General features: G+C 36.8%; 1 protein-coding gene across 1 annotated transcript in view; it reads right to left on the reverse strand.

Annotated features, from left to right (window-relative positions):
* Positions 1 to 24,825, reverse strand: part of CFAP43 (cilia and flagella associated protein 43) — a 49,791-nt gene that overhangs the window by 18,703 nt on the left and 6,263 nt on the right. Inside the window, exons 4-20 of the mRNA XM_087766871.1 lie at positions 23,768 to 23,935; positions 22,204 to 22,354; positions 17,286 to 17,436; positions 15,204 to 15,266; positions 13,988 to 14,067; positions 13,120 to 13,251; positions 11,889 to 12,005; positions 10,691 to 10,771; positions 9,718 to 9,866; positions 8,627 to 8,730; positions 7,437 to 7,577; positions 5,152 to 5,321; positions 4,231 to 4,383; positions 3,658 to 3,788; positions 2,785 to 2,950; positions 2,080 to 2,193; positions 350 to 427 (exon numbers count right to left, since the gene is read on the reverse strand). Of these exons, the coding sequence (XP_087622997.1) occupies positions 350 to 427; positions 2,080 to 2,193; positions 2,785 to 2,950; positions 3,658 to 3,788; positions 4,231 to 4,383; positions 5,152 to 5,321; positions 7,437 to 7,577; positions 8,627 to 8,730; positions 9,718 to 9,866; positions 10,691 to 10,771; positions 11,889 to 12,005; positions 13,120 to 13,251; positions 13,988 to 14,067; positions 15,204 to 15,266; positions 17,286 to 17,436; positions 22,204 to 22,354; positions 23,768 to 23,935 (2,149 nt within the window). The remainder of the gene's footprint in view (positions 1 to 349; positions 428 to 2,079; positions 2,194 to 2,784; positions 2,951 to 3,657; positions 3,789 to 4,230; positions 4,384 to 5,151; positions 5,322 to 7,436; positions 7,578 to 8,626; positions 8,731 to 9,717; positions 9,867 to 10,690; positions 10,772 to 11,888; positions 12,006 to 13,119; positions 13,252 to 13,987; positions 14,068 to 15,203; positions 15,267 to 17,285; positions 17,437 to 22,203; positions 22,355 to 23,767; positions 23,936 to 24,825) is intronic.

A 24,825-nucleotide genomic window follows, 5' to 3' on the forward strand; every position in this document is an offset into this window, starting at 1 on the left:
CTTGCAGATAGCAGTTTTTATGGAAGGAAAGAGAAGGAAGAGGAAAGGACAGTAGTTTCTATAACAGAAAGCTGTCAGATGATAGGCAGAAACTAGCCTGCTGAGGGGATAGGTTGCTCAAGGTATAAATACAAATAATACAAAATATTTATTTGGAGCAAAGGAAACTGAGAACCAGATAGTAGTTCCTGGCAGGTTCAGCATATAGTCCCTGAAGAAGCGTGTCTTTTTGTTACCTGTCTGCTCAGAGTTTATGACAATAATGTAACTGAGCACTAGGGTTGATAGCCATAAAGGAAGTGTACTTGTAAACAAAACTGATAAGCCATTAGCCTTGTAAGAAACTCACAGTTTTACGCAGCTTTTTAATTCCCATTTGCAGCTCTTTCTTCTGGTTAGCAAACCTCTGAGTCTCTTCTCTAATGACCTGACATACAACAAATATATTGTTGAAAGACAAAAATAGACAAGAAGAGAAAAAAAGATTGAAATAATCTAAAGGAACATAATCTGTACAGAAAACAAAACTCCAAAGGGATTAAAAACTGAAACAGACATAATCTTAATTCAATAGGATGATTCTTAGAATTGCTCAAGAGAAAAAAGATTGTACAACTAGGTCACATTGTAAACTGGTTGTACAGCAATAGAGCGTAAAAGAAAGAAAATACTAAAGAAAGAAGTAATTACAATTGCAATGATTACAGACACATTGAACTGCGTAAAGCCTACTGCTAGAATTTGTTAAGTGGTTTATATTCCTTAGATTTTTCATTGTCACTAAGCATTTCCAGTGGGATATTTAAAGACACAAATAAACTAACATCTGTTACTCATTCAGGAAGCTGTGAAATTTTCTTTGCCCCCACAGCCTTGCCAATTCATCTCTTAGGGACAATTTTGCAATTAGTCTGCACCTCTGGAATTTGCTTCCTAAAATAAGTTTACAACTTTAAGTAGGACGATGGCTATTGATTGAAGGGAAGGGGTGTATCATTCTGACATTGGATGGACTCCATCCTCTAAATGTCCTCTTAGGACATTAATGAGCAGGTTAAAACAACCTAGGACCACATTGCTGCCCTTCAACCTTTGCTTCTCATCACCTGTCCCTAGCTAATACTAACAGTCATGTGGTACTCGTGTGTATGCACAGTCACATGGATTTGCCAAAAAATCCCAGTAGAGACACCAAAGCGTAAGTGCCAGCATCAAGGCAGAAAGAGGAATACATGTCTGGAAGAGCGATGGAGAAGACACCACTTTCAGTGGCAGTATGTCTTAGACTGACTTGAGCCATTTGTGAAACTGCATCATACTTTGGAAAGTCACTCCTGAGATCACCCAGAAAGCAATGACATTTTGCTTTGTCCTGTCATTGAACCTCAAAAGCTTGACAAAATACACAGCTCCGGCTCATATCAGAAAGAACCTCCTAGCATCCATAAACTCATATTTCTGAGAAAAAAAAATCTATACTAACATTAACATAGCAGTTTTCAGGCTCACAAAGCGCTAAATCCCCTCTTTGTAGGCAGTTAGATCTTTGATGCACCTTTACTTATAAAAAGCTTTTGTTATATAACATCCCTCAACCTTAACCTGAAATAAACCTCAGGGGTTTTGTAATTAATGTCATATTGTTGAGTATTGATTTATCAGTGCTGTAGAACTTGTTATTCTGGCCCTTGGGAAGAAGAGAGCACCTGCTTGGTTTCTGGTAATAATCTTCTGTGCAACTTTTTGACATTTAGAAGAAAAAAGTCTTTATAAGTTTCTAAAGGAAGCTAATTTCTCTGGCAATTTTTTTTTTTTTTTTTTTTTTTTTTAGTTTACTCCTTGTGTAGAAGTGGTCTTTTGGTCTCTAGAGCTTCTATTGTGCTAGGTACCTTCTCTGATGTATTTATAACCTTGACCTAGGATTTCTAAAAGTCTAGATCGCAATGCCTTAAAGAGAGGTCCAAATGTCAGAAAAGCTTTAGAAACTAGATTCCTTTGCAGCATATAATTTGGCACTCCAAATCACTGCTGACTCTTGAAAACTCTGGCTTTGATTAATAACTCGTTCTATGAAAGTACCTTCTTTATTTTCTGACCTATCCATGTCATGTCATTGGTACTGGCTGAATACAAACTGGTGACGTTTCCGTCTTCTTCTGTCACCTCTACATTGGAAGATTTAAGTGGTGCCTCCTGAAATTAAGGATATAAACATCCATCTCAGGTACTTAGAGAGAATGAAAGAGAGAGAGAAATGAAAGAAAAAATGGACTCACATTAGAAGTGACACCACCACCACCACCAAATTCCGGAGAGCGTTACAACATTTTTAATCCCTAACCAGTCCCCAGATTTGATCCTGCAAACCCTTGATACTATGCAAAGACTTTTGACTCAAGCAGGCTGACTGTACTAATCTCTGTAATCACTGTTTTGCTTGATTTCAACAGAAAAATATACAACTAGTAATACACACTGTATAGCAGTAACATCACACTGGGAATGACAGATAACTTCACATGAGGAGAAACTGACTTTCACAGAGTTTTCTGTGGCTGAAGAAACCAAGTGAAATTGAAGATGTGAATGTCATCTTCCCATGACTATTTCATTTCCTTGATAATACTATTCCACAAATTAATAATTAAGCATATTCAGCCTATCCTCAGGGGTATTCTTCTATTTTTACAAAAGGATCAGAGTCTGTTTTCAGGACACTTTTTATCATGTATAATTTTAGGATAATGATCAAACTTTTTTCCCCCATAAAAATGAAGAAAATACCTTAAATGTCTCTTCTGGAAGTGATTCCGATGTGGATTCTGGGTCAAACTGCCATTCTGCCATAGATTTTAAAACAACATTTTCTTTTGAAGTAGAGTTGTTCAGTATAGCAAGAAGAGATTGCCAGTGAAAAGCAGCTTCCTTAACTTCAATTTTCTTTATCTTCCTAGTAAACGGAAAGGGAACTGATGTATTTTTTGTGTATTATGGAAAAGGACAAAGTATTAAATATTCCTTATAACACAATTAAGTGACTTAAAAATGCCTATTCAACATTTTTACATGTGATTCAATATTGTTTGAGTTCTAGAATTGCATAATTAAGTGAAGTTTCCACAAAATTAGAAATGATGAAAGATGGATTACCCAGATTAGAAATATTGCTCTGGCAGAGTCATCTTTAATCTATGCATCTACCTGAATATTTGTTACACCACAGAAAAGCTGTAGTTTTAAGTGTCTCTTACTCCTACTGTCTGCTACGAGCTCTGTATAGCCACAGTTGAATTCCCATTAAAGCCGTGATGTCTCCTAATCGCTGAGTTAAAATAGTATCCCATGAGATCACATCCCTTACACCCGCAGAGAGCCCCTTCCCGATGGTTTATTTGAGAGTGATAAGCTCACTATGGGTAATACGTATCAGAAGATACCCCTATATCTTGTATTGCAACCATACTTGAAGTACAAGACTTTCATGAGCTACAGAGACCGCCTCTAAAGATGAGAGGAATGATTTTATTTCTATCCAATTCTTCTTCTTACTTTGAGACTAATAAAAAGGAAGTCTAGAATCACAAGTAGATGCAAAAATTAGTCTGTCAGGATACAAGAATCTACACCATCAATATTGGTCTGCCACTTTCTACATACTTCCATTTCAGACACACCAAGGCACCATCATTTTCACCAGTAACGAGGATGAATTTGCCATCCAGCGAAAATACCATGGATCTGATTCCCCCTCCTTGATATGAGTGACAATGCTTTCGAGCAAGTATATCCTAGAAAAGTCATAGAAGCAGTATCAGCAAATACATTTTTCTAATGGAATATGTCTGTAAGTTATGCTTTGTTATTTTTAGAGAAAAGCCAATCCAAAGTGTCAATACAAAGTACATAAAAGACTAGGATTTATGAGTTCAAAATTTTTGACTCCAGATGGGTCAAGTTTGTAGTATAGTGATTTTGCAGGAGATAAAGAAGAGCAGTAAAATTACCTACCCTAAGATTTACTGGAGAAGAAAGTAAGTAGTTTGTATGATCATATGCACATTCATTATAAAAACAATTGTACTGTATAATGCTATGTCAGTTCATGTTCAACATAAATTTTTCTGGAACACTTTATATTCAAGTGAAGAAAAGCTTACAGTTAAAGAGAGTAGTTTTCACACCTCTTTCTCATGTAAACCAAACAAAGCCTGTGCCTGGATGCCTACCTACCATAGTAAAAGTATGATAGATGAACAAAACACCATCCTTTGCTGCTGACGCCAGCCACCGGCTGTTGGGTGATAAACAGAGGAAACCTGATCCAAACTGATTGCTAGGAGTCCTCTTTCCTGATAAAAATACTGATGGATCTTCCAACATATTCTGCCAAACAAAATGTTAGCAGCAGTTCAGATGATGGAAATATCTATGCCATTTTGAGAAGACGAATGAGAGCTTCATGGGTTATCACATGCGTTGCAATTTAAAATGTTGTTGGATTACTGAGCTCAGGAAGCAGTACCATTGCTATGCTGCTGATTTGCTTCTCATCTCTTCAAAAGGGTCTGTATTCAGTATGTTTGGGCCTGAAGTTTCTTGGCTCAGAAAGTACGGGACTTGTCAAGGAGGAATGCTCATCTTTGGAATTCACCTTCTTGCTTGACCTGACTCTTAAGCTGAGGGAGACCTATGAGCTGCAGAGAGCTCCAGTTCATCAGCAGGCAGTGACAGTGGCTTTCTGAAGCCCCCACTACTTCATTGCGAGGCAGGGCTGGCCTGGTTTTGCAGTTGCGTCTTAAGAGTCATGGGCTCACATTGGCTCAGTTCCTTCAATAGCTGGATATTCAGGTTACTCAGCAGAGTGCGCAAAAGCACAGCTCAAATACAGAAGCTACATGTGAAGTGTCTGCAAGCTGTATGAGTTTTAAGAACCAGTATTTGGCTTTCTCTGTAATAGAACAAGGAGATTGCTTTTGCCAGGTTTCTGAGCAGGTGGTAGGATACTGAAAGTTCATGTTTATGCATGGAGTAGATATTTTTAGTGCAGAGAGGATTTATTTAAGATAATATCCTGCTATATTCACCTCATCTACAGCCTTTGTTCGCTGGTATTTAACCATCACCCAAAATAAAGCAGCTTCAGAGAATTACCTCTTCAGAGAGATGGTATTTGCAGATGAAAGGTGCACAGGTACAGTAGCCATACACAATGTTATCCTTCAATCTGACTGCTGAGCTCAAAGGGTAATCCAGATCATATTGCTCCTTTTTAATGGCATTAGCATTAAGCATTCCTTGTTCATTAACATACTTATCATTATCTAAAAGATTGAAAAAAGAAACAAGGAGGAAGAGGCATCACTACCACTAATGCAGGTGCTTCATCTATCAAGTAATTATGAAAACCAATCTCAGCAAGGAGTGAGCATGATGTCAGTGTTCAAGGAGCAAACTGGGAATTAAGATACCTAGCTTTAACACTAACTCTATGGGTTGTGCTGATGTAGCACACTGCGGTGAAGCAGAGATATAGCTCTACTAGCTTTAAAGAAGTACTAGAAACAGTTTAACCACAGTGATGTGACAATTTGTGTACACTAATTTACCCTATTTCTTGGGTATTACGTAAGCAGTGCTAATTAGTTTGCATGGAGGTTCATGCCATCCTTGCTTTCATCTAGAACTTGTTTAGGCATCTCTGCCATGAAGTACACACAGCCTGGGCGGTGTAGGTTAAAACACTTAAGTTCGCATCTTCAAAAGGGCATTTTATTCTTTTTGGTTGCTTAATTTGAGCTTTAAAGAGACATCTGAAATTAAGACTGATGCAATAACTGTAGATCTTCAGCAACTTTGAAAATCAAGCCCCATTTTATATGTCTAAAATTGGGCCCAAAAGGAAGCCCGACAGTAGCGAATATTTAAAGAAAACTTCATTGAAAATTACTTTTTAGAAAGTTTGTAAATTTTAAGGCCTTTTAAAAATTATATGTAAATAACTAGAAAATCTGACACTAGGCTTACTAACAGTTTTACGGAGGTTTTCTCCACAAAAGGCTTTGTTAGTAATTCATTTGCATATAATGTGAGTAAAATGATATAAAAATAGAATGATGTTAATAATGAACACAGGCTGCCTTTTGCTGTAATGTGATAGAAGACATCACTGAAACCTCAAACTGTATTGATTTGGCAATTCTTGGGTGGAAGAGACATAAAACTGGAAGTGCATGGTGCCACTGCCAACCAAGCCTGTCCTGCGCTGGCTGCATGATAGAATAGATGAGGACACCAAGCATAACATTAGCCTGCACTGTGCCTTAGTTAAGTTAATGCATTTAAGTGCTTTCATGACAACTGAATTAGTTTCCCAGCTGATTCCAGAAAGTGCCCCAAATCAATGCATTCCTAGAATATCAGTTTTAGATATTCCCAGAATATCAGACACAATTAAGAGTTCTGTGATTACTCACGAGACTCAGGTCCATTTTTTCTTGCTTATAGTACTTCTAAAATGCTATAATATTATAGCTGTGTCCTGAATGACACAAACAGATTACTGAGTTGTTTCACAGTTGAGGATGGCATATATAAAACAAATCATGAACAGTATTTGAGAATTTAGCGTGGGTTACCCAATTTAGTGAAAGACTAACAGGTTCCCTTCATTTTACTTCCAGATTATGAATAGAGATTCTAACTGTGATGTCCCAATATGTATATTGCACAGTCCAGATACACAGGGCCAGGCTTCCGGAGGTGAATGGAGGTACACCATTCTTAAGTCTCCTTAATTTTTCCCTTTTCCTCATAGGGCAAATTTTTTCATAGAATGTTTTTCTGTTATGTTCCTTATTGGGATACAAGCTAATGTTTTTTAAATACAGTAGACTTTTCCCCCTAGTGCTTTTATATAGAAAAGCTGTAACAAAGACAGAGAATTGTTATTTTTTGAGATGTATCAACTTTTAATCTTTTCCTAATGAGCTATTATATACCTATAATAATTCTTCGAAGAGGCTAGTGGGATTGATTCCACTTTGAGCACCTCATATGCTAGTCTGCATACGGGTGATGCCAAGCACAAGGCCTCTTTGTGGCTGGTTTTGGGCATTGCCCACACAGTAGTAATAATAATAACAACAAAAACAACAACAACCACCAGTAGTAGTAGTAGTTTAAGTGGTGGCTTTATGATTCTGCAAGTGAATTACTTCTTCCTTCCTTGGCTTTTCCATAAAATATCACAGTCTTTCTGCTAGAATGATTCAGCTGCCTATAAGTCTACAGATGGCTGTATGAGAAATGGTGTCCCAGGAGAATGTACAGATAAGATGAAGAAAGAGATTAAGATTGCTAGTATTTTGTGTCAAGGGATGGCAATAATACGTTCTTGCCTTAGAAAAATATCACATAGTATATATTTCAGTTCTTACCTGTTGTGAGTGCTGAAGACAGACAAAAAATTTCCAGTCTTGCTCGCTGGACCTCTGCTACATTAAGAAGTATGACTACTTCAACTAAGTCATTCTTGAAGTCAGAAACTACAGAAAGATCCAGCACTTCATCTGCCATCACTGAAGCAGGTAGGGAACACCAATGCAGATTGTTACTGAATCATGGTAACATCGTTTTTACTAAGATACCATGTGAAACAAAATGAGATCCCTGTTCAGAATACATCCCAGCTCAAGCACACAGTTTTGAACTTGCATTAAAATGGCAGACAAACCACAACCTGGTTTCAGAAAGTGCTGCATACACACAACTTCAGCTTGAGGCAGCGGGTGCTGAGAATGCTAAGCACCAGAGTGTTATTATTACATTAAACATTCAAATCTGAGTTTACATCCAGCTTGAATTGTAGCAATTTTGAGTCTGTCTGCTGATAACTGTCAGATAAAGCACAGAAAAGTCCTCCTCTAAGAAGCCAGCCAGACAATGAGAACATGGTCAGGCAAATTCCAAAAATTATCTAAGGAGATGTAATTCTATATTTGTCACACCAATTAAAATGATAAAATAATGTCCTTTATATTTAAAATTATGATGAAGATCTATATGCACAGATGTGATCTGTAAATATAATGTTATTGGAATTGAGAGACTGCATAAAAAAAATTAACAAATTTCAGAAGAATTTTTTTGTGAGTTAAAATTCCATCATTTTTTATTCTTCTGTATCAACCAGCAAAGCTGACAATTCCAGCAGTCCCCATGTTAAAGATGTCTGGGGCACACATTTGTAACAGGGGATTGCACCCAGCTATCATGAGCTACAGTTTTTCAGTCTAAATTCTCATATGGCGAGCCACAAAGGTCTTAAGTTCTTTGCCAGTTCTATTATTTTTGTGCTGCAGTTGTGAACAGTTGGTCAGCTAATCCATTCTCTTCCCTGTGACTTATATGTGCCCTGGAAGATAAGTAATATTGATGCATTTGCTAACTAAAATTACAGAGGAAAAAAAAAAAGATTGGCCATGACAAAATATGGTTGGGAAGAATACGTTTTAGTCCTCCGAAAAATAAGTAGAAGGAAGGAGATGGCTTAGTCTGACCAGCAAGCATACTTAAAATACAGCAAATAGTGAAAGCACAATGTAATTAATGTTGTTACATATATTACCTACATATCCAAGAACTTGGAATAATTTTGAAGGCCGGGCATCTAGAATAAAGATATGTCCTTCTGTAGCTCTAGCGATGAGGAACTGGCCACTCTGATCATAACTAGGTAAAATATAAATCCAAGTAGACAACAGTTCAATACAGTCAATAAAAAGGGTCAAATAATTCCACTCCCATAACTCTGCTGACTTCATTGAGGGCATAAACGCAACGGAAATTTCAGCTTCTAGGTTTACAGGGTTAGGGCCTGATATAAAGCTCAGTGCTATGAGTGCAATTTCTAATTGAGTGGGTGGTCAATCTAAAGCTAATGATACTCCATAGCAGTCTGTGTTAACAACTTTATTAAATCTTTCTTTGAAGTTCACTTTTTAAAAAATAAAACTACTATACAGATTTTGATATTATTTTGAATAGACATGTTTACATTGATTTGACTTTGAATAAGTTGCTTTCTGTATCTATTTTTAATGTTTTATCTTAGGTAACTGTGAAGAGAGATCCAATAACAGGCAGATTTATATTAAAGTTTAACAGTTCAAAATCCATTCTATTTTTAAAAAAGTAGAAGTAAAATACTCTCAGATTTTTCAATAATTGAAAAAAACCAATCAACCAAATAAAAAAAAGCCTTTTACATCACTAGACTTAATTACAGGAGGACTGGTAAATTCTGGAACTGTAAGCAAATGAATAATTAACAATGGTAATAAAAATCCACCATATAAGGAGGGATGATCAAAAGGCTTAAACTTAACTTCACAAAACCTCAAATTTGTATTCAGTGAGAAATAACCTCTAAATTCAGACACATGGAATTGTGCATAATTAGTGCATATGGAGATTTGTCAGAAAGGATCTTATACATCAGTATCTTAGGTGCTCAGTTAAACCTTCTTAAAATACAGGTTTGTTTGTTATGTTTCTCATATAAATCCTGCTACTACTCCTTATGTTGGAAAAAATTGAAGCTGTTAAAATATTGTGCTTTGTTATTTTTAGAAAAAAAAGTTCAATTTTTTTTTCAACTAACACCATTACTCAAGCAACAAATTGACAATATTCCTGCCCTTGTTACTACATACTTACTGCAAAGACAGCACTGGAAATTTGGAAAGAAAAATTCTGTGAACAACCCGTGGAGCTTCAACTTCAGTAACATCAAGGAAATAGATTTGACCTGTTTTGGTCCCTACAGCAACACTGTTGGAGGAGGGACAGCAAGCCATAGCAGTTGCCTAGTTAAGAAGTAAAAGATACTTAACAGTTCCATATCTTGTTATATATTATGCTATATGTTAGTATATAATTTCTTTTACTATTTAAAAGTCCCTAAAATTTGGAGAAGAAACCCCATGTCGTTTATCAAAAAAAGGTTTTTTTAACAAAGAAAGGATTTTAGAGACATCATAGGCATTTTTACCCACACTCTGTATCTACATATCAAAAGCTAATTCTGCGCTCCTCAGAAAAAAGACATTATATCCAATATCCAGATTTTAAGTGAAAGAAGTTCCACCTAAATAAAACAGTGAATGCGCTGTTATGTGTACAGCTGTTACAGAAAGTGATTTTTTTCTTACTGTGTCAGACTTCAGGGTTTGAATGCATCTTAAATCAGGTCAAAGCATTAACAGTTTGAAATATTTTTATCAACTCAATTCCTAAAACCCGTTTTTCAGATCAGTTAAAGGCATTTAGTTTTTATACACTTGAAACTTTTCCTTTCAGTTCTGACGCTCATTAAAAATAAAAATTTAATAAAAGTACTATCATAAAAATTTAGATCATTAATTACAAATATATGTTTAAAGACACATCACTAGGACATTAGATTGAAATGTTTCCTCTGCTTTATGGCAGAGTTAAATACATGAGTAGCTCAAGGAAACATTCTGAAAAAGAATCTTTTTAAAATCTCTTTCATGGGTTGTTCAAAGACACTACTGAGCTTTCCTCAGTACTGGTTGATCCAAATCTGTGGAATATTATGCTACGAATTGAAAATTATTAAAGAAAATTTTAAGTATCAGTCACTATATAAGCTCCTGGTTACATGTACCTCAGTATCAAGGTTTAGCTTGCTGAAGCAAGTTCCATCTTCCAGCAACCAAACTTGTACTTCACCTGAAATTGTTACAGACTGTTGAACAGAGAAAAACATAGTCAAAAGATGGTGGAGTAACCAAATAGTCTGGAAGTGACTAGTGATTTGCTATAGAACATAAATTCAACTAATGTCTGTGCATAGCAGGACAAGGGTTACTAGTTTTGCTTGGAATTATCTTGCTTTTCCTTTAAGTCCAGTTGCTGCAAGGTACACCTACCTAAGGAAAACATTTAATAATTTTTGTGAATTGCTGCAACTGCAGGAATGGTCTTTAAGCAGAATGAGACAATCTAGGGCAAAACATGTAATCTTGATCAATATTAGCACTCCCACCATTCAGCCAGCAATAGAAAAACCTGCTTATAATTTTCTTTGCATAGGAAAGGCCTTAAGGAAAGGTCTTGTTTTCCCACATGAAAAAATATGCATATCATAACGGTGCTTGAGGTCTTATATCCAGCCAATTTTATAATTCCATAGTAAAATATGGCTAGAGATCAACCAACCCTCACATTCCTCATTCAGAGTCAGGTAAAATTTATCATTCCCATGCTAATGACAAACATACATATTCAGCAAACCTAATTGATTAAGACCCCAGGGTTCCTAGGCTGGCTACTTGAAGAATTCATGGCCTGCAGATGAATCAGACTTGCTGGCTAAAATATGTCTTGCAGGAGTCAAAGACATAGGAGGAAAGCAAGGAATTTCTCAGAATGGACAGATCCATGAGTAAGGCCTTCTTTGTCCCTGGACCCAAGACAGAGGCATCTCTCAGGCTGTTCCAATTTGTTCTGAAGGCTGAAAAGATCAGTAGGAATTTCTTGTTCCAACATCTATTCTCTGAATTGAATCCACCTTTTGCTCAGCTATTCCTGAACAACAGTGAGTCACGCAATATAACAGCAGAACCAATATGACATTTTAGCAGCCTGTGAATTCTCTACCCTGCATTCTAGGGCAAGTTCTGACCCTTTTATAGGCCATACCTGAATTAATGCCATTTACTTCCTTAATGAGAAGTTACACAACTGTAACATGTATCAGAACAGTCCCAATCTCTGCAAGGCTTTTGATTTTGTGCCTTAGCAACATACTGGTTACTTGAAAAGAGCCACTATTATATATAAGAAAGAATACCATTTCTTACCACACAGTACTTGTTCCCTGGAGTAAGAAAATCAGCTGCCAGAAAACAACTTCTGCTTGCATCCAAGAGTTTGACAGCTTCTCCACTGTGGGCAGGTTTGTAAGTATAGACTGTCCCCTGACAAATAAAGAGAAATAATCCATCACTGAGCTATGAAACTTTTCATTAAAAGCTTTCAAAGACTTCAACAAAAAATACCCATCTTTCTGAGTTTCACTCTTTAAATTTTTATATTTGACTCTAAACTGAGGTAAAAAATGCCCAGTAGAATTCAGCTGGATTTAGTGGGTTATATTAATTTACACTAGCTGAAGATCAGGTTAGTTCATTTTGGAGTGATCCGGCTAGTCACATTTTCAAGAAGTTTTGCTTCTCAAAATTGCTTTAATAAAATAATTTAAAAACACCCTATTTCATGTTACTCCAGGAATCAACAAATATTCTAAACCAACATAAAACACAAACCATAAATCTTAAGCTTTAAGAGATGTTTTTATCTAAAGATCTCAAAGCCTCTTTGAAACAATTCATAACTAATAATGACAAAGATTTTAGAACTTCTCTACTCATTCTACAAAAGGAGAATGAAATCAGAGAGAGAGTGTGACCAGAGCTGTCCTAAACCCAGAACCTCCTCACACACACACACACACACGAAAAACATTTGAAGAGCTTTGAAAATGACAATTTAAATGATTAAAGGTCTGGGAAAACAGGTGAAATTTGAGGATTTGGGACCCTTGTGTAAGATTTCTTGACATGAGGCTGGTCAAAGAAGGATCTTGGACTGGGCTGCCAGACAAATTCAGGTACATGTACAGAACAACTCTGTTGCATAGCCACAGTAGGTCTGATGTACCCAAGCTACACTTTTCTTACTGCACAGGCACACACCAAGCCTAGAGCTCATGCTCAGTAGGTCCCACGTGACCTGGATGCACTGGAGACCCTGTACATGTACTCCACTGTACACACACAAGTATTTCTGTTGGGAAATCTCAGCATTAGGTACTTTATAATCCACCATCCGTAGGAGGCAATTGTTCTGTGCTTCATTAAAAGTCTTTCCAATCTTTCATTAAAAACACAAGATGGACTAAGTTCACCTCTGATATAATTTGTTGACTTGTGTGATTACATTACAGACATTTCATACTCATATATATCAGCACACACGTATAGAATCACAGGAGCATTGCATTATGTAATGCTATTATCTCAAATGCTATACCTGGTCAGTGACAAGCAGAAGTACAGTGTAATCAGGAGAGGATATGAGGCTGGATATGGGTTGTAAGACATCAGTGCAGATTTTCATCTCATACTGCAGACCTTTGATGTGATAAAAGAATAAAATGCCCTCCTGTGCAGAAAAGTACAAATCCCCATGAGGTCTAGGTCATTTATCCTAGCCCACTCTGGAAAACTGAACGGCAAGAACTTCTGAAAATCTCTAAAGTAACAGTGTTTAACAGTATCCCATCACTAATGGTCTCATTTGCTTCTATTATGTTTAAATCCAGATGACTTACCCTGGATAATAAATCTATTGGAAAATGAAGGTGTTCTTTAATACAAGTCTTAGTAACAGTCCATGTTTGATAACAACAGACTCTCTTATCAGTTGATACTTAAGATTTCATATTGTTTTTTTTTGAGACAGTATAAGAATTTGTCCTACTCTTAAGCAGTAATGTACAATGGCATTGTCAGTTTGGTTTAAATATTGAATTAGATCTTGCACAAAACAATTTGGCAGTTCTCTTGGCCATTTTCTCTCCTTTCCTATTTTTTGTCCATCCGTCTTTTCTGTTCCTCTAGAATACTCTTTGTCTTTTGTTAAAAATAGGATTGCCCTCTTTAGTTGCTTCTTTGACTACAAAAATGGAATCTCTTCCCACCCTGCTCCCTTCCAATTTCTTGTCTCAAGTCTTAATAAAGAAAATATATACACCACCAGAGAGGACCTTTATAGTTCTGCAGGCCTCCACTTTTTTCTAACTCCTGTCTTTGCAGTGAACTCTGCAAATACACTCCATTTGAATGTTCTTTGATTTTCACACAATAAGAATAAGTTAAAAGCATAAAGGATGCCTTACACTTCCAGCTGCGTACAGTCCCTCTTTACAAAATGCCATGGCAAATAAATCTGGTTTTTGCAGATCCTTTGGTATGCCACCTGAGAGCACAAAACCAACATAAAATATCAAATTTAATTTATTGCAACAATGTGTCTCAACTTCACATCTGAGATGATCTACTGTTTGTGAATAAAAAGTCTTCATGGGATATATAATCTTTGGACTTTTTGCTGTGATAACGAAAGAGAAAGTTGGTATACATAATTTGAAGTGACAGTGCTACTGTGGTCTGATGAACTAGAAATTAATTTGAGAAACCATTTGATTTTGTAAAGGCTGCTAAATAGTCACATTAAAGTTTGTCAGTAACAGAATCAGAGAGTCATTTAGGTTGGAAGGGACCCTAGAAGTCCTCTGATCCAACCTCCTGCTCAGCACCGAGCCAACTTCAAACTCAAAACCAACTTCAAAGTTAGATCATGTTGTCCAGAGTCATATCCAGCTGAGGTGTGAATATACCCAAGAATGGAAATTCCATAGCTGCTCTGGGCAACTTGTCCCAATGTCTGACTACCTTCACTGTGAAAGTTTTTTTTTTTCCTAATATCTACCCAGAATTTCTGTTGATGCAAACTGTGTCCTTTGCCTGTCTGGTTCCATCTTCTCTGTAACCTCTCATTAGGTAGTTGAAGCAATAGTAAAATTCCCCATTTCCTTTTCTCTAGGCTGAACCAACGTAGTTCTCTTAGCCCATCTTTGCATGTCATGTACTTAGATTCTGCAATAATCTTTGTCACCCTGTGCTGAACTTTGTCCATTATGTGAATATCTTTTTTGCACTGTGGAGCCCAAAACAAAGTGTTTGAAACAAACCCCTCAATCCTAACTCAAGTAAATTACAAGTGATTGCAGTTCTAAAAAAAGTGACTAAAACTAAGCAGTAGGGAACCTATTCTAGCATCACTTATTCCAATTTAAATTAGAATGAGCAGAAATTATTTCACTGCCACTGTTTCTCCTGAGGCTATTCATTTGGCTGTCTATTAGCACAAAAGCTATTAATCATTTGTCATGTAAACATATAAAAGATTGCAATCAATGTGTCTTACAGAGGCCAGTGTGAGCTGAGTTTTTCTAACCAGTGGCTTCCAGCTGTACTCACATGTTATTACTCCCAGACATCATTGGTGCTGCCTAAAAATCTATTATTAGCTTGATTTGAACATGGAAATACCTTTCTTTTTCTGTACTTCTCTACGAACATATGACACCACGTCCGATATTTTACGGATGTATTCTGCACAAAAGAAAACAATTTATAACGTCAACCTTGTTTATATGTCAATACTGCAATAAAAGTCAGTTGTATTCCAGTCTACTGAACAAGAGGCCAGGTTCGGTATACTGAATAAAAAATGTGCATCCTTCCCCAATATCCACCATTTCTGTCATTTATGCAACTGAGCAGGCACAATCTTTCTGTGAATCAGCTTACAGCTGTAAAAGGTAGATAGCAATACTTGGCATGCAGACTGGTACAGATGCAGATTTATCTATCTTCTAGTGCTAAGTTCTAGTATTGTTATTTCTAACCGTGATTTTTTTATTTGATGTACTTACAAAGGAGACTTCAGTCAGTCTGAAAAAAATGCCCCAGTGAAATGTTGTGGCTGCTTATGATTCTGTTTGCAACACCATAACAGGAATTTAGCATGTGCTTAAAGTTGGACATGCACTTAAGCATTCTGCTAAATAGATACAGATTTCGGTAGGTTTTAAATTAAACAGAAGCTTCAGTACAACCTGCATACAGACAATTTCGTTACACAGTTTTAGGACAGGACTCAAAGAAGAATATACAAGCCAAGGAAAAGCCTGAATGGCAAATATTCTTGTTGCCTTCTACTGAACTGGCAAAAACATTTCTGGTCACACCTCAGCTTCTTATTTGTTGATGATTTCCAACTCTCGCTTTGGTAAACTTATAGCTCTGATAATTTCAAAAGCAGAGAAATAATGCTGGTTTGTTGGGTTTTTTTTGAGAGCAGCCTTCTGTTTCTGTGTTAACTATCAAAACTGAACAGAGATACAGTACTTTGGGAAAGTCAGGGATACTTGCTGCAGCTTAAAAAATGATGTATTACATGGCAAAAGAAGAAAACAAGATTATCACCAGCCTGTCTATTAACACTGATTCAGTGTTCATTAGAGAAACAGTTATATGCTGGTCTACAACAGGATGTTACCCAGTTCTAGTGCTGGGGAGAAGCATATTCCAGTACTCCTCTTAGACCTGACTGAACCAGTGAACTTCATGTGCACAGTAGGACTGACACCTTCCATCCCTGCAAAGGACGATAGGGTACAGATTGCCATTGCCAGAACATTTTATGCTGTGTCTCACTGTCTTCCATCTTGGGAGTCCTCTGAATGGGCACAGAAGGGCAGCATGTGGCAGGTAGCAGAGGAGAGACCTCAGGATTCCCAGAAAAAAGAAGACATGGAATGGGCTGCTGTTGCCAGAAAACTTTAGTCAGGCCTGCCAAAGGTCCGCATGAAAAAAGACATGTGGGAATATATGTAGGGCAGACAAATTGCCTCAGCAAGTTGCAATCGATCTGAGGGACATGTACTGAGTCCTCCCATTCCAGAATAAATTAAAAGCAGATTTCTTTGTTTGAAGCCAAAGACATCTTCTGTTCACTCTCTGTGCTTCATACTTTCTGCATTAAAGCCTGATAGTCTTTACAGCCTTGTTTTTGTTAGAAAATAATTTATGTAAGAAAGAGCTGACCTTAAGGAATTCTATTAAGCAACATTACATTAAATTCAGTTTTGTTGTTTGAAGACACATCATGAGTCTTCAAAGATCCGTTCTAACATTATCTAACATATCAAATGAGGACAATCCAATATTTCATGCAAAATAAATTAAATTACTGGTCCTTAACTAATACTAAAAAGACTGTGTATAGCTGGTATATCAATAGTTTAATGTTGATCTAGTAGGGCTGGTTATTAGGATCTGGGCTCCTGGAACTATTGTTCATTTTATCAGTTTTGATGTATTTAGAACTTTTTCTCTTTTTTTCCCAAAGAAAAACGAAAGCAAATTATTGTGTGCTAAAGAAACCCACACAGAAGTTCAAAAGACATTCTCAAATGTTTATCATACTAATAAAAGAAATATGGTTCTACAATATAGCTTTACAATTTCTGTAAGGTACACAATAGAACAGAAGAAAGCAAAAAAAAGCTTTCACCTATCCACTTTCCTCCCTACTTGAATAAAACAGAAAACGCAGCTATTTCTTACCAGGTGGAGGTTTTTGTTGAAGAACAGAAACACCGTGAGTCTCAGCATCAATTGCCAAAACATATCCTTCTTTACAGCTCATGTAAATTTCTGAGGTTGCAGACCAGCAGTGGGCAGTAGGATGCACTGAAGGCTTAATATAATTTCTAGGCTTCAGCACAAAACCAAACAAATTCAATCAACAATTGACTAATATCTGAACAAGCAGTTACATATATTTTAAGGCAAAAAAAAATCATTACCTGATAGAGTTTGACCACTGGTATAATATCAGTCTTATTTTATTCAGTCATCCCTTTGCTGAGGCTAGTAACTTGAGAAACAAGAACACTTTCCAGAAAAGTATATGTCTGGAGATAGTGGTGGTGAACGCACCTCTCTCCCTAGAAGCTTGTTTAAATGATTAATTATATCTTCTTTGAAAAATTATATATTTTTAAATTTGAATTTATCTGGATTTATTCTCCAGCACTTGCATCTGTTACAGTTTTGTCCTCCACCTTGGAAATCCCTCCGCTATCTTCCCTACCCTCGCAAAGATACTGACCCACCATAACTAGGTCATCTCCCAATTTTGAACCCCTAGAACTTTTTTTTTTTAACATCAGAATAGCACTGGAAGCCCAAATTGAAATGATTACCCACTATGACCTCACCCTGACAAATGCTTTTCAAACTGCTTTTCAGAATAGTCTTCTACTTTGTAAACATAACCTGCACATGTGGTCTTGCATGCTTGGCAGTACTAAAACACATTTTGTTTGAATAGTTTATCTTATCATATAATCCAAATTGCTCTGTAAAACAGCTCGTTCAACCTTTGTGTCATCTGCAAATTAGTTCTAGAAATATCCCTGCCACAGACTTCCCATGGGCCTTGAATTTCATTTCGCTAAAATAAATCTCATAAACCTGTCATCCATAAAACAGGAAGAACAGAACTTCTCCACCAAATATTAGTAAAGATAGTGACCTGTTCAGATACAACAGTAATAGTGGTAATATTGAACCAGAATTGAAGAGAATTCAGGGAGGGGGAGAGGGGAACAAAACACAAGAAAACCTTGGGAGAACATTTAAAAGAGAAGATTCAAAGAACCATGCATGTGAGCAGAAGTGACGAGGAAGACTAGATAATATGATGGATAAAAAAAGAAGAGTCTTCAATTCTATAAAACACCTGCTGCCTCACCAAAGGTTCTATAAAAAGAGGAAATATGGATGGACTTGTGATGAAAACATAGGACAGAGATTCATAAGTACCTGGATTTCATTAGTAAAATATGCCAAGGACTTGCTATATGATTCTGGGTAAGTAACTTACTCTCTATTTATGCTTACAAAGCATTTTGAATTTCTCAGGGGAAAATATTACAGAAATAAAGTATATTAATATTTACTTTATAAATCAAATAGGACTAACAGTAATAAATCTATAAAAAATGGGGCTTTACATCACCCAGAGAAACATTTAATATAGGCATTTTCACTGATTTTATGAGGCTTGAACATCACAAATCTTTGAGAAGGTTGTAACTGAACTACTGTGAATCAGAAGCTTTCTGTGTAAAGACAACTTCTGTAATGTTCCTTTGTACCTGCTGTCATGACTTTCTTTACACATAAACCACATAAAATATGCTAATCCTAGGATGAGATTATGTGAATCCCAAACCAGGTTTCTTCTTGAACTGTGCATTGGTATGGTGCTGAATAATAATAATAATAATAATAATAATAATAATAATAATAATAACAACAACAACAACAACAACAACAACAACAACAACAACAACAACAACAACAACAACAACAACAACAACAACGCCGTCTTTGTTTGAACTTCTCTCCCTTTTGAGTAGCTCCTCTTCAGAGAAAAAAATCCATGATGGATCCTTGTCATGAAAAGTTTTATAAAAAGACAATGGAAAAGAACTGGTACTGGGGAAAAAGTGGAGTCAAGTGGTCTTGTCATGGTGAAGCATATTCAGAAAACTCAGGTGCCAAATGTAAGTAATGTTGAAACAAAACGAAATCAATCTAATGCAAGAAAGAAAAGGATTGAAAGCTGTAGGATATTTCAGTTCCTTTCACTCTGCTGCCCCGTTGTGGTTACACTTCGGTACACACCCAACCTCAGCGTGTTGTTCTAGAGTATGGAACCCTAACCCATTTCAAAGAAGCAAACAAGTGCACTGGCAATGGGCTTGCTTTTCGTACTTGCCTCTCACACATTCCTTAGCAGTGGGCTACAAGGACCATGGACTACAGGTTGAGGACACCTCCTTTGAATAATAGTGTAAATAAATGGTTCTCCACTTTGGATGCTTACATCAATGTGAAAAATATTGATCTCAACTGACTTGGATTTAGTGACAAAGAACAAAAATCCTTCTGTTGAATTCTGCGGGGACAGGGAAAGCTTCATCAGGGAATGATGCTATTCCCACTGCATTCAACTGAACGCACCTCATTAACCACCACAGGAGAACCAGGCTGTCTCTTACTAATTAAAAAAGCATTGATGATAGTAGAGAGGAAAATAACTCCAAGGTATTTACAAATATCAAGGCACAGATTTTAGGCCAGAGTCAGATAACTGTTAATGGTATACAAATAATCAGTGATAGTAACCATTGATACATCTGCCACAGCAGCCTGTCAATTTATAAAGACAGTAAAGAACAGTAGTTGTAGCACCTCTAGTTTGGACAGCCCGGTCCTTTACAGCAACTGTAGTCTGAAGATATCTTGATATCTAAGGAACTCAGCAAGTTCAGACATTTCAATCTCTCTCAAAGTTGCTGCATTAGACACTTTCCAACATAATGTTGATAAAACAATATTTCAAAGGAGTATCTTCTCCATCAAGTATATTCTGATCAACTTGTGCAGGAATTGCTTAGCCAAAACTATATGTTCCATGTTGGGGTGCTGGAAGGGGGCGCTTATCCTGCCAAGACATATGCGTGCAATTCCCCCCAGTGTGGGTGGTTATAAGATCTAGTAGTGGCTCAGTTTTTCTGCTAGGTTAGAGATGAAGCATATGTGCATAGGCATGCGTGGAGAGGAGAATTGGTGCTGTAAGGCACAATAAATGCAAGTTCTGCGAAAAATTACTCAGCTATCATAGTCTGGAGCAAGGTGAAAACATGCCAGAAATTGATTGAGTGCCTCCTGGTGCTAAACTGTGAGTGTAGCACCTCACAATTTAGTACACAGGAAACAACATACCACCACCACAACAAAAGGAACAACAACAGCTTGTGTTTCTGCAAAAAACTTTCATTTCTAAATAACCTGATGTTCATTACCTTGTCAACATTCACAACCAAAATACACCCATCTAGGGAATTTGGACAGCAAATAACCATCAAAATATTTATCATGTAATTTGAAAGAAAAAGAAATCTTCATCAAAGACTAGTAGAACAATCTATTCTTACTCCGGGAATATTTCTATGTGTAAGGAGAACATAATCACCTTGAAGGTGCTAAAAAGAAATCTAGTTTTTCTAAAGGCAGTTGGGAATGCAAAGGCCCGATAGTGGTATCTAGTGTGGCTGAAAGCATAAACTTTTCCATGTGGAAAAGTTCACAACATGGTTCTGCAAGTTCAGGCATAAGAACCTACCATGCCTGAATGGAATAGCATCCATTCAAGGACAGACAAATTCTATTAAGCCTCACAGACCTAATATGGCAGTTATTTTTTTCCCCCAATACCTCTTGTAATTCACTTTACAGGCTAAAGAACAAAGTGTTTTTTGCAGTTCGCCATCTGCACATAATATAAGAGGCAGTAAGGCAGAAGAAAAAGGCAATGCCCCTGATGAGCATACATTATCTTCATTTTCCATGTTCTAAGTGATCTGAAATATAAGCAGCCCATGTGTAAACAGCATCAGTACAAGATGTTTGTTTGTAGTCATTGATTGTCCTGGAAACCAAGGACATCAGCAGTTACACAGTTAAAAACCTCTGTGAATCTGAATGCACGAAGCCATGAAAAGAGGATGAGGTCAGGAAAGCATAATTCCCTATTTTTATTTTTTATACTGCTTTATAAGAAAATTTTATGGCAGAAACCTGTGGTATACTAATCTGACAATACAGAACTCACATTTGTCCATTGAAAAGACATAGTATAATGCCAGTATCATTTTATGCATTGTAGTTTTGGTGTCTCGTATATATCACAAGCTACCAAATAGAAATCAGTGGTCTTAATCTTAGAAGAGAATCCCAGGTTTGCAAGTTAAATGTTTTCACACTGGCAGGTGCTTCTAGTTGGTAGTCAGGTGAAAGTAAATTTCAAACAAAATGAGAACACTTTTGAAGCCTCTCAAAAGAGGCACCTCAAGGGAGGCTAACAAGTAAATGATCAAATACAAGTGAGACAAATGGGCAGGTCCAACACTGCCAGTGGTATGGGAATGTATTTCAGAAGCAGGGGTTGCTGTGTGGAATAAAGCCTTCAATGTTTCCTTAGTTTGAGACATTTTCAGAGGGAAAAAGAAAACAAATCTCAAAGGGAAGTAAGGATACCTGAAGGTTACTATCAGTTTAGCATGGGAATAGGTTTTCAAGGTCTGAGCAGGTCATATTCGCTTGGGCATGGTTAAATGTTGACATGCTTATACTGCTTCTGGGATACAGATTAGTACCTCCAGTGCACAGATATATTACTGTGCTAGGACCTGTGTCAGAAATCTCTACGTTGTACTGCACTGTGCAGTAGCACCATGTCTAGTAAGTCTCCTGTCAAAATGGATTTCAAAAATATTGTTCAGACAACAGACCTATTTACTGGGTTGTACCTGTTTAACAGACATTAAAATTATTAATTTATTAACACCTATTTGCATAAAAAGCATAATGACTTGGAATAGTAAAAAGGAAAAAAATCAGTAACTACCATGAATGTTTCTGCTTCATCTCCTACCAGTCCAGCAATGGCTGAAACTGGCAAATCAGGGCCATGGTATGGATCTTCACTATGAGAAACTGGGAAAAACAAATCCGTATGAGGACTCGCAGACCCTTGTCCATCAGGGAGTTTCACAGGGCTGTGAAAAAGCAAGAGACACTGTCTGAGGAGAAGAAATATTACGAATAGTAAATGCTGATACAAAACTGAGAAACATGTTTTCAAAACTTTGAGACACCAACTCAGTCAACGGGCTTTACTTCTGCAAGAGTAATGGAGGATTGTTGTAGGCAATCATTCTACATGGCACATACCATTTCACTGAAAAGTAACAGTAATTCTACTGCAAAAGAGGAATGTTCCTAACTGGCAGAAACAGATTGCCATGTTCTAGCTCAGTGTCTTTTCTTGTTGCCTTATATGAACAACTATTCTATGTTACTCTTTCCTTATTAACCAGGATTAATAAAGTCACACACCTAACTTGCATATGCTGTGAGCATTCATGCTTAATGTTTACGTGGAGAAAGTTTAACGATGATGAAAAATTAGTAGTAGTATTTCCCTATTGCACTCTGGTAATCGGTGTATGAGTGGTGGTTACAATGCAGGAGTTGAGGATTCCATAGTTCGCAAACTACGTTGATTTATGACTTGGAAAAAATTTACGTAAAATAAACAATGCTCAGTGGAGGTTTAACCTCTACTGAATGGAATGAAAAGTGAGGAAAAAGGAGCATATATGTATTTTCACATGTGTACTCTATAATGACAAAAGGCAAAAACCCCTTCAGTATTCTTTTCAGACTGCAAATTAAGGTCTTGTCTATACTTTCACTAGTATAACTGTCTCAGTGGCAATATGTTGGTTATATTCATAGTTAATGAGATGAAACACACTTGGGAATTGTAGAGTAGCTGCCACGGAAACAGCATAGGTGTTATACTTCAAGGACTCCAACTTGTATGATACATACTACTTTTATACCAGCCTCAAAAAACATTTTAGCCTAACTAAATTCTAGGTTTGCTGTGCTCAGTGAATTGCATTGACAGAGCCACCCTCTCTGGACCTGTAAAGTGGCCACACAAGCTGTACATCACAGAGAAAACTGATAACTGCTTTTGGTATAATTTGTGATTACAACAACATATTGTTTAACTGTGCTTACTAGGAAGCAACTTGATCTAAATTTGGTGGTTTCATAGCTACAGAAGCAATGCTCAACATAGCCACTTGCAGGAAAGCAGTCCAGGCACTACCGTAGTTCAGTCATGAAGCTTTTGATGGAGGCTGCCAAAGCAGCTGATTAGTATTAGCTTCATGAGGTGCATAATCTGGACATATGAGTGCTAAGAAATGAAATCATAAATTCAATTCATTTGATTGACTAGATAGATTCACACTGGTTGTGATTTAGCAATTACTGATCGCCATTGCTAGGTGAACTAAATTGGATTAAATTCGTTGCAAACAGATGTAGGTTGCTAGTCTTAGTTATTAAAATATACTTCTAGATTTTTCTTTTAACCTGAAGGGTGTTCCACTTACTGTCGCTTAAGGTGATGCTCATCATTATTCCTTTCAATATGCCAGATAGTAACGGAGCTCTCATTAACAAAACACAGTTGTTGCCAATTCATAGGGTTAAAACTTAAAGAGGTCACTGTTACCCCTGGCTGAGATTCACTGCACAGGAGAATATTTTCTTGCCAGTTCCTTCATTAAGGAGAGTAAAAGAAAATCAAATCCATTAAATAAGTCAAAAACATTCAAGCCAAAGATCTGGATGTGATTATGACTGACATTCAAGATCAAGTTTGGAAGACAAATACTTTGTCACTGACAAAAAATTTCTGCTGTCAAACAAGTTAGGTCCTCTTGAGAATGAAAAGGAGGTGGTTAATTAGCCACACATAAAATTATTACTGCTACAAAAAGATCGAATAGTAAAATAATTTTGAAAACTGACATTTTAGAAACATTATCATGCACTTCCTTTTGTGAAAAGACCAACAGAGTCAAGAGACATGGATTTTTTTTCATCAGTTCCATTAGTGACTACTTGAATGGGCCCAAACAATTAACTCTTCAGCACCCCAGACCTCAGCCTTGCTTATCCGTAAAATAATGACTATAATGCTCGCAGGCTTGCAGTTGGAAGGTATTGTAATTAGGAAATAAAGCACAGTCAGCCTGTGATTATCTATGGATGAATTACTTAGGTAATACAGTAATTGTGTTGTGAATGCAGACATACAAGCTATGACTGCATTAGCTAACTTGAGCACAAAACAGGGCAGAATGTGTGTGGGGCTGTTATGTTTAGCTGACACAAGCCTGGGAATCTGCTTTCCACTGACTTTTCTTTTGTCCAGTGTAACCTATTTTATGTTCTCACCACCTAATTTGCATATTTCTCCATTATCCAGATTAATTCTTGACTGTATTTGCATTTTTAGGTGCTGTCCAAGAACTGATTAACATCATCTGAAGAAAATGGTTAAAACTGTTTCTTAATTTCTTGGACAATATATCTGACTGTTAATCTAAATAACATTTATAGCTTAGTATTTGTCATTACTGCTGACGGGAAAAAAAAGTAAAAT

The sequence above is a fragment of the Nipponia nippon genome, unplaced genomic scaffold, assembly GCF_047370975.1.
Source record: "Nipponia nippon isolate SJK-2023a ecotype South Korea unplaced genomic scaffold, ASM4737097v1 scaffold_3, whole genome shotgun sequence".
NCBI classification, from domain to species: domain Eukaryota; kingdom Metazoa; phylum Chordata; class Aves; order Pelecaniformes; family Threskiornithidae; genus Nipponia; species Nipponia nippon.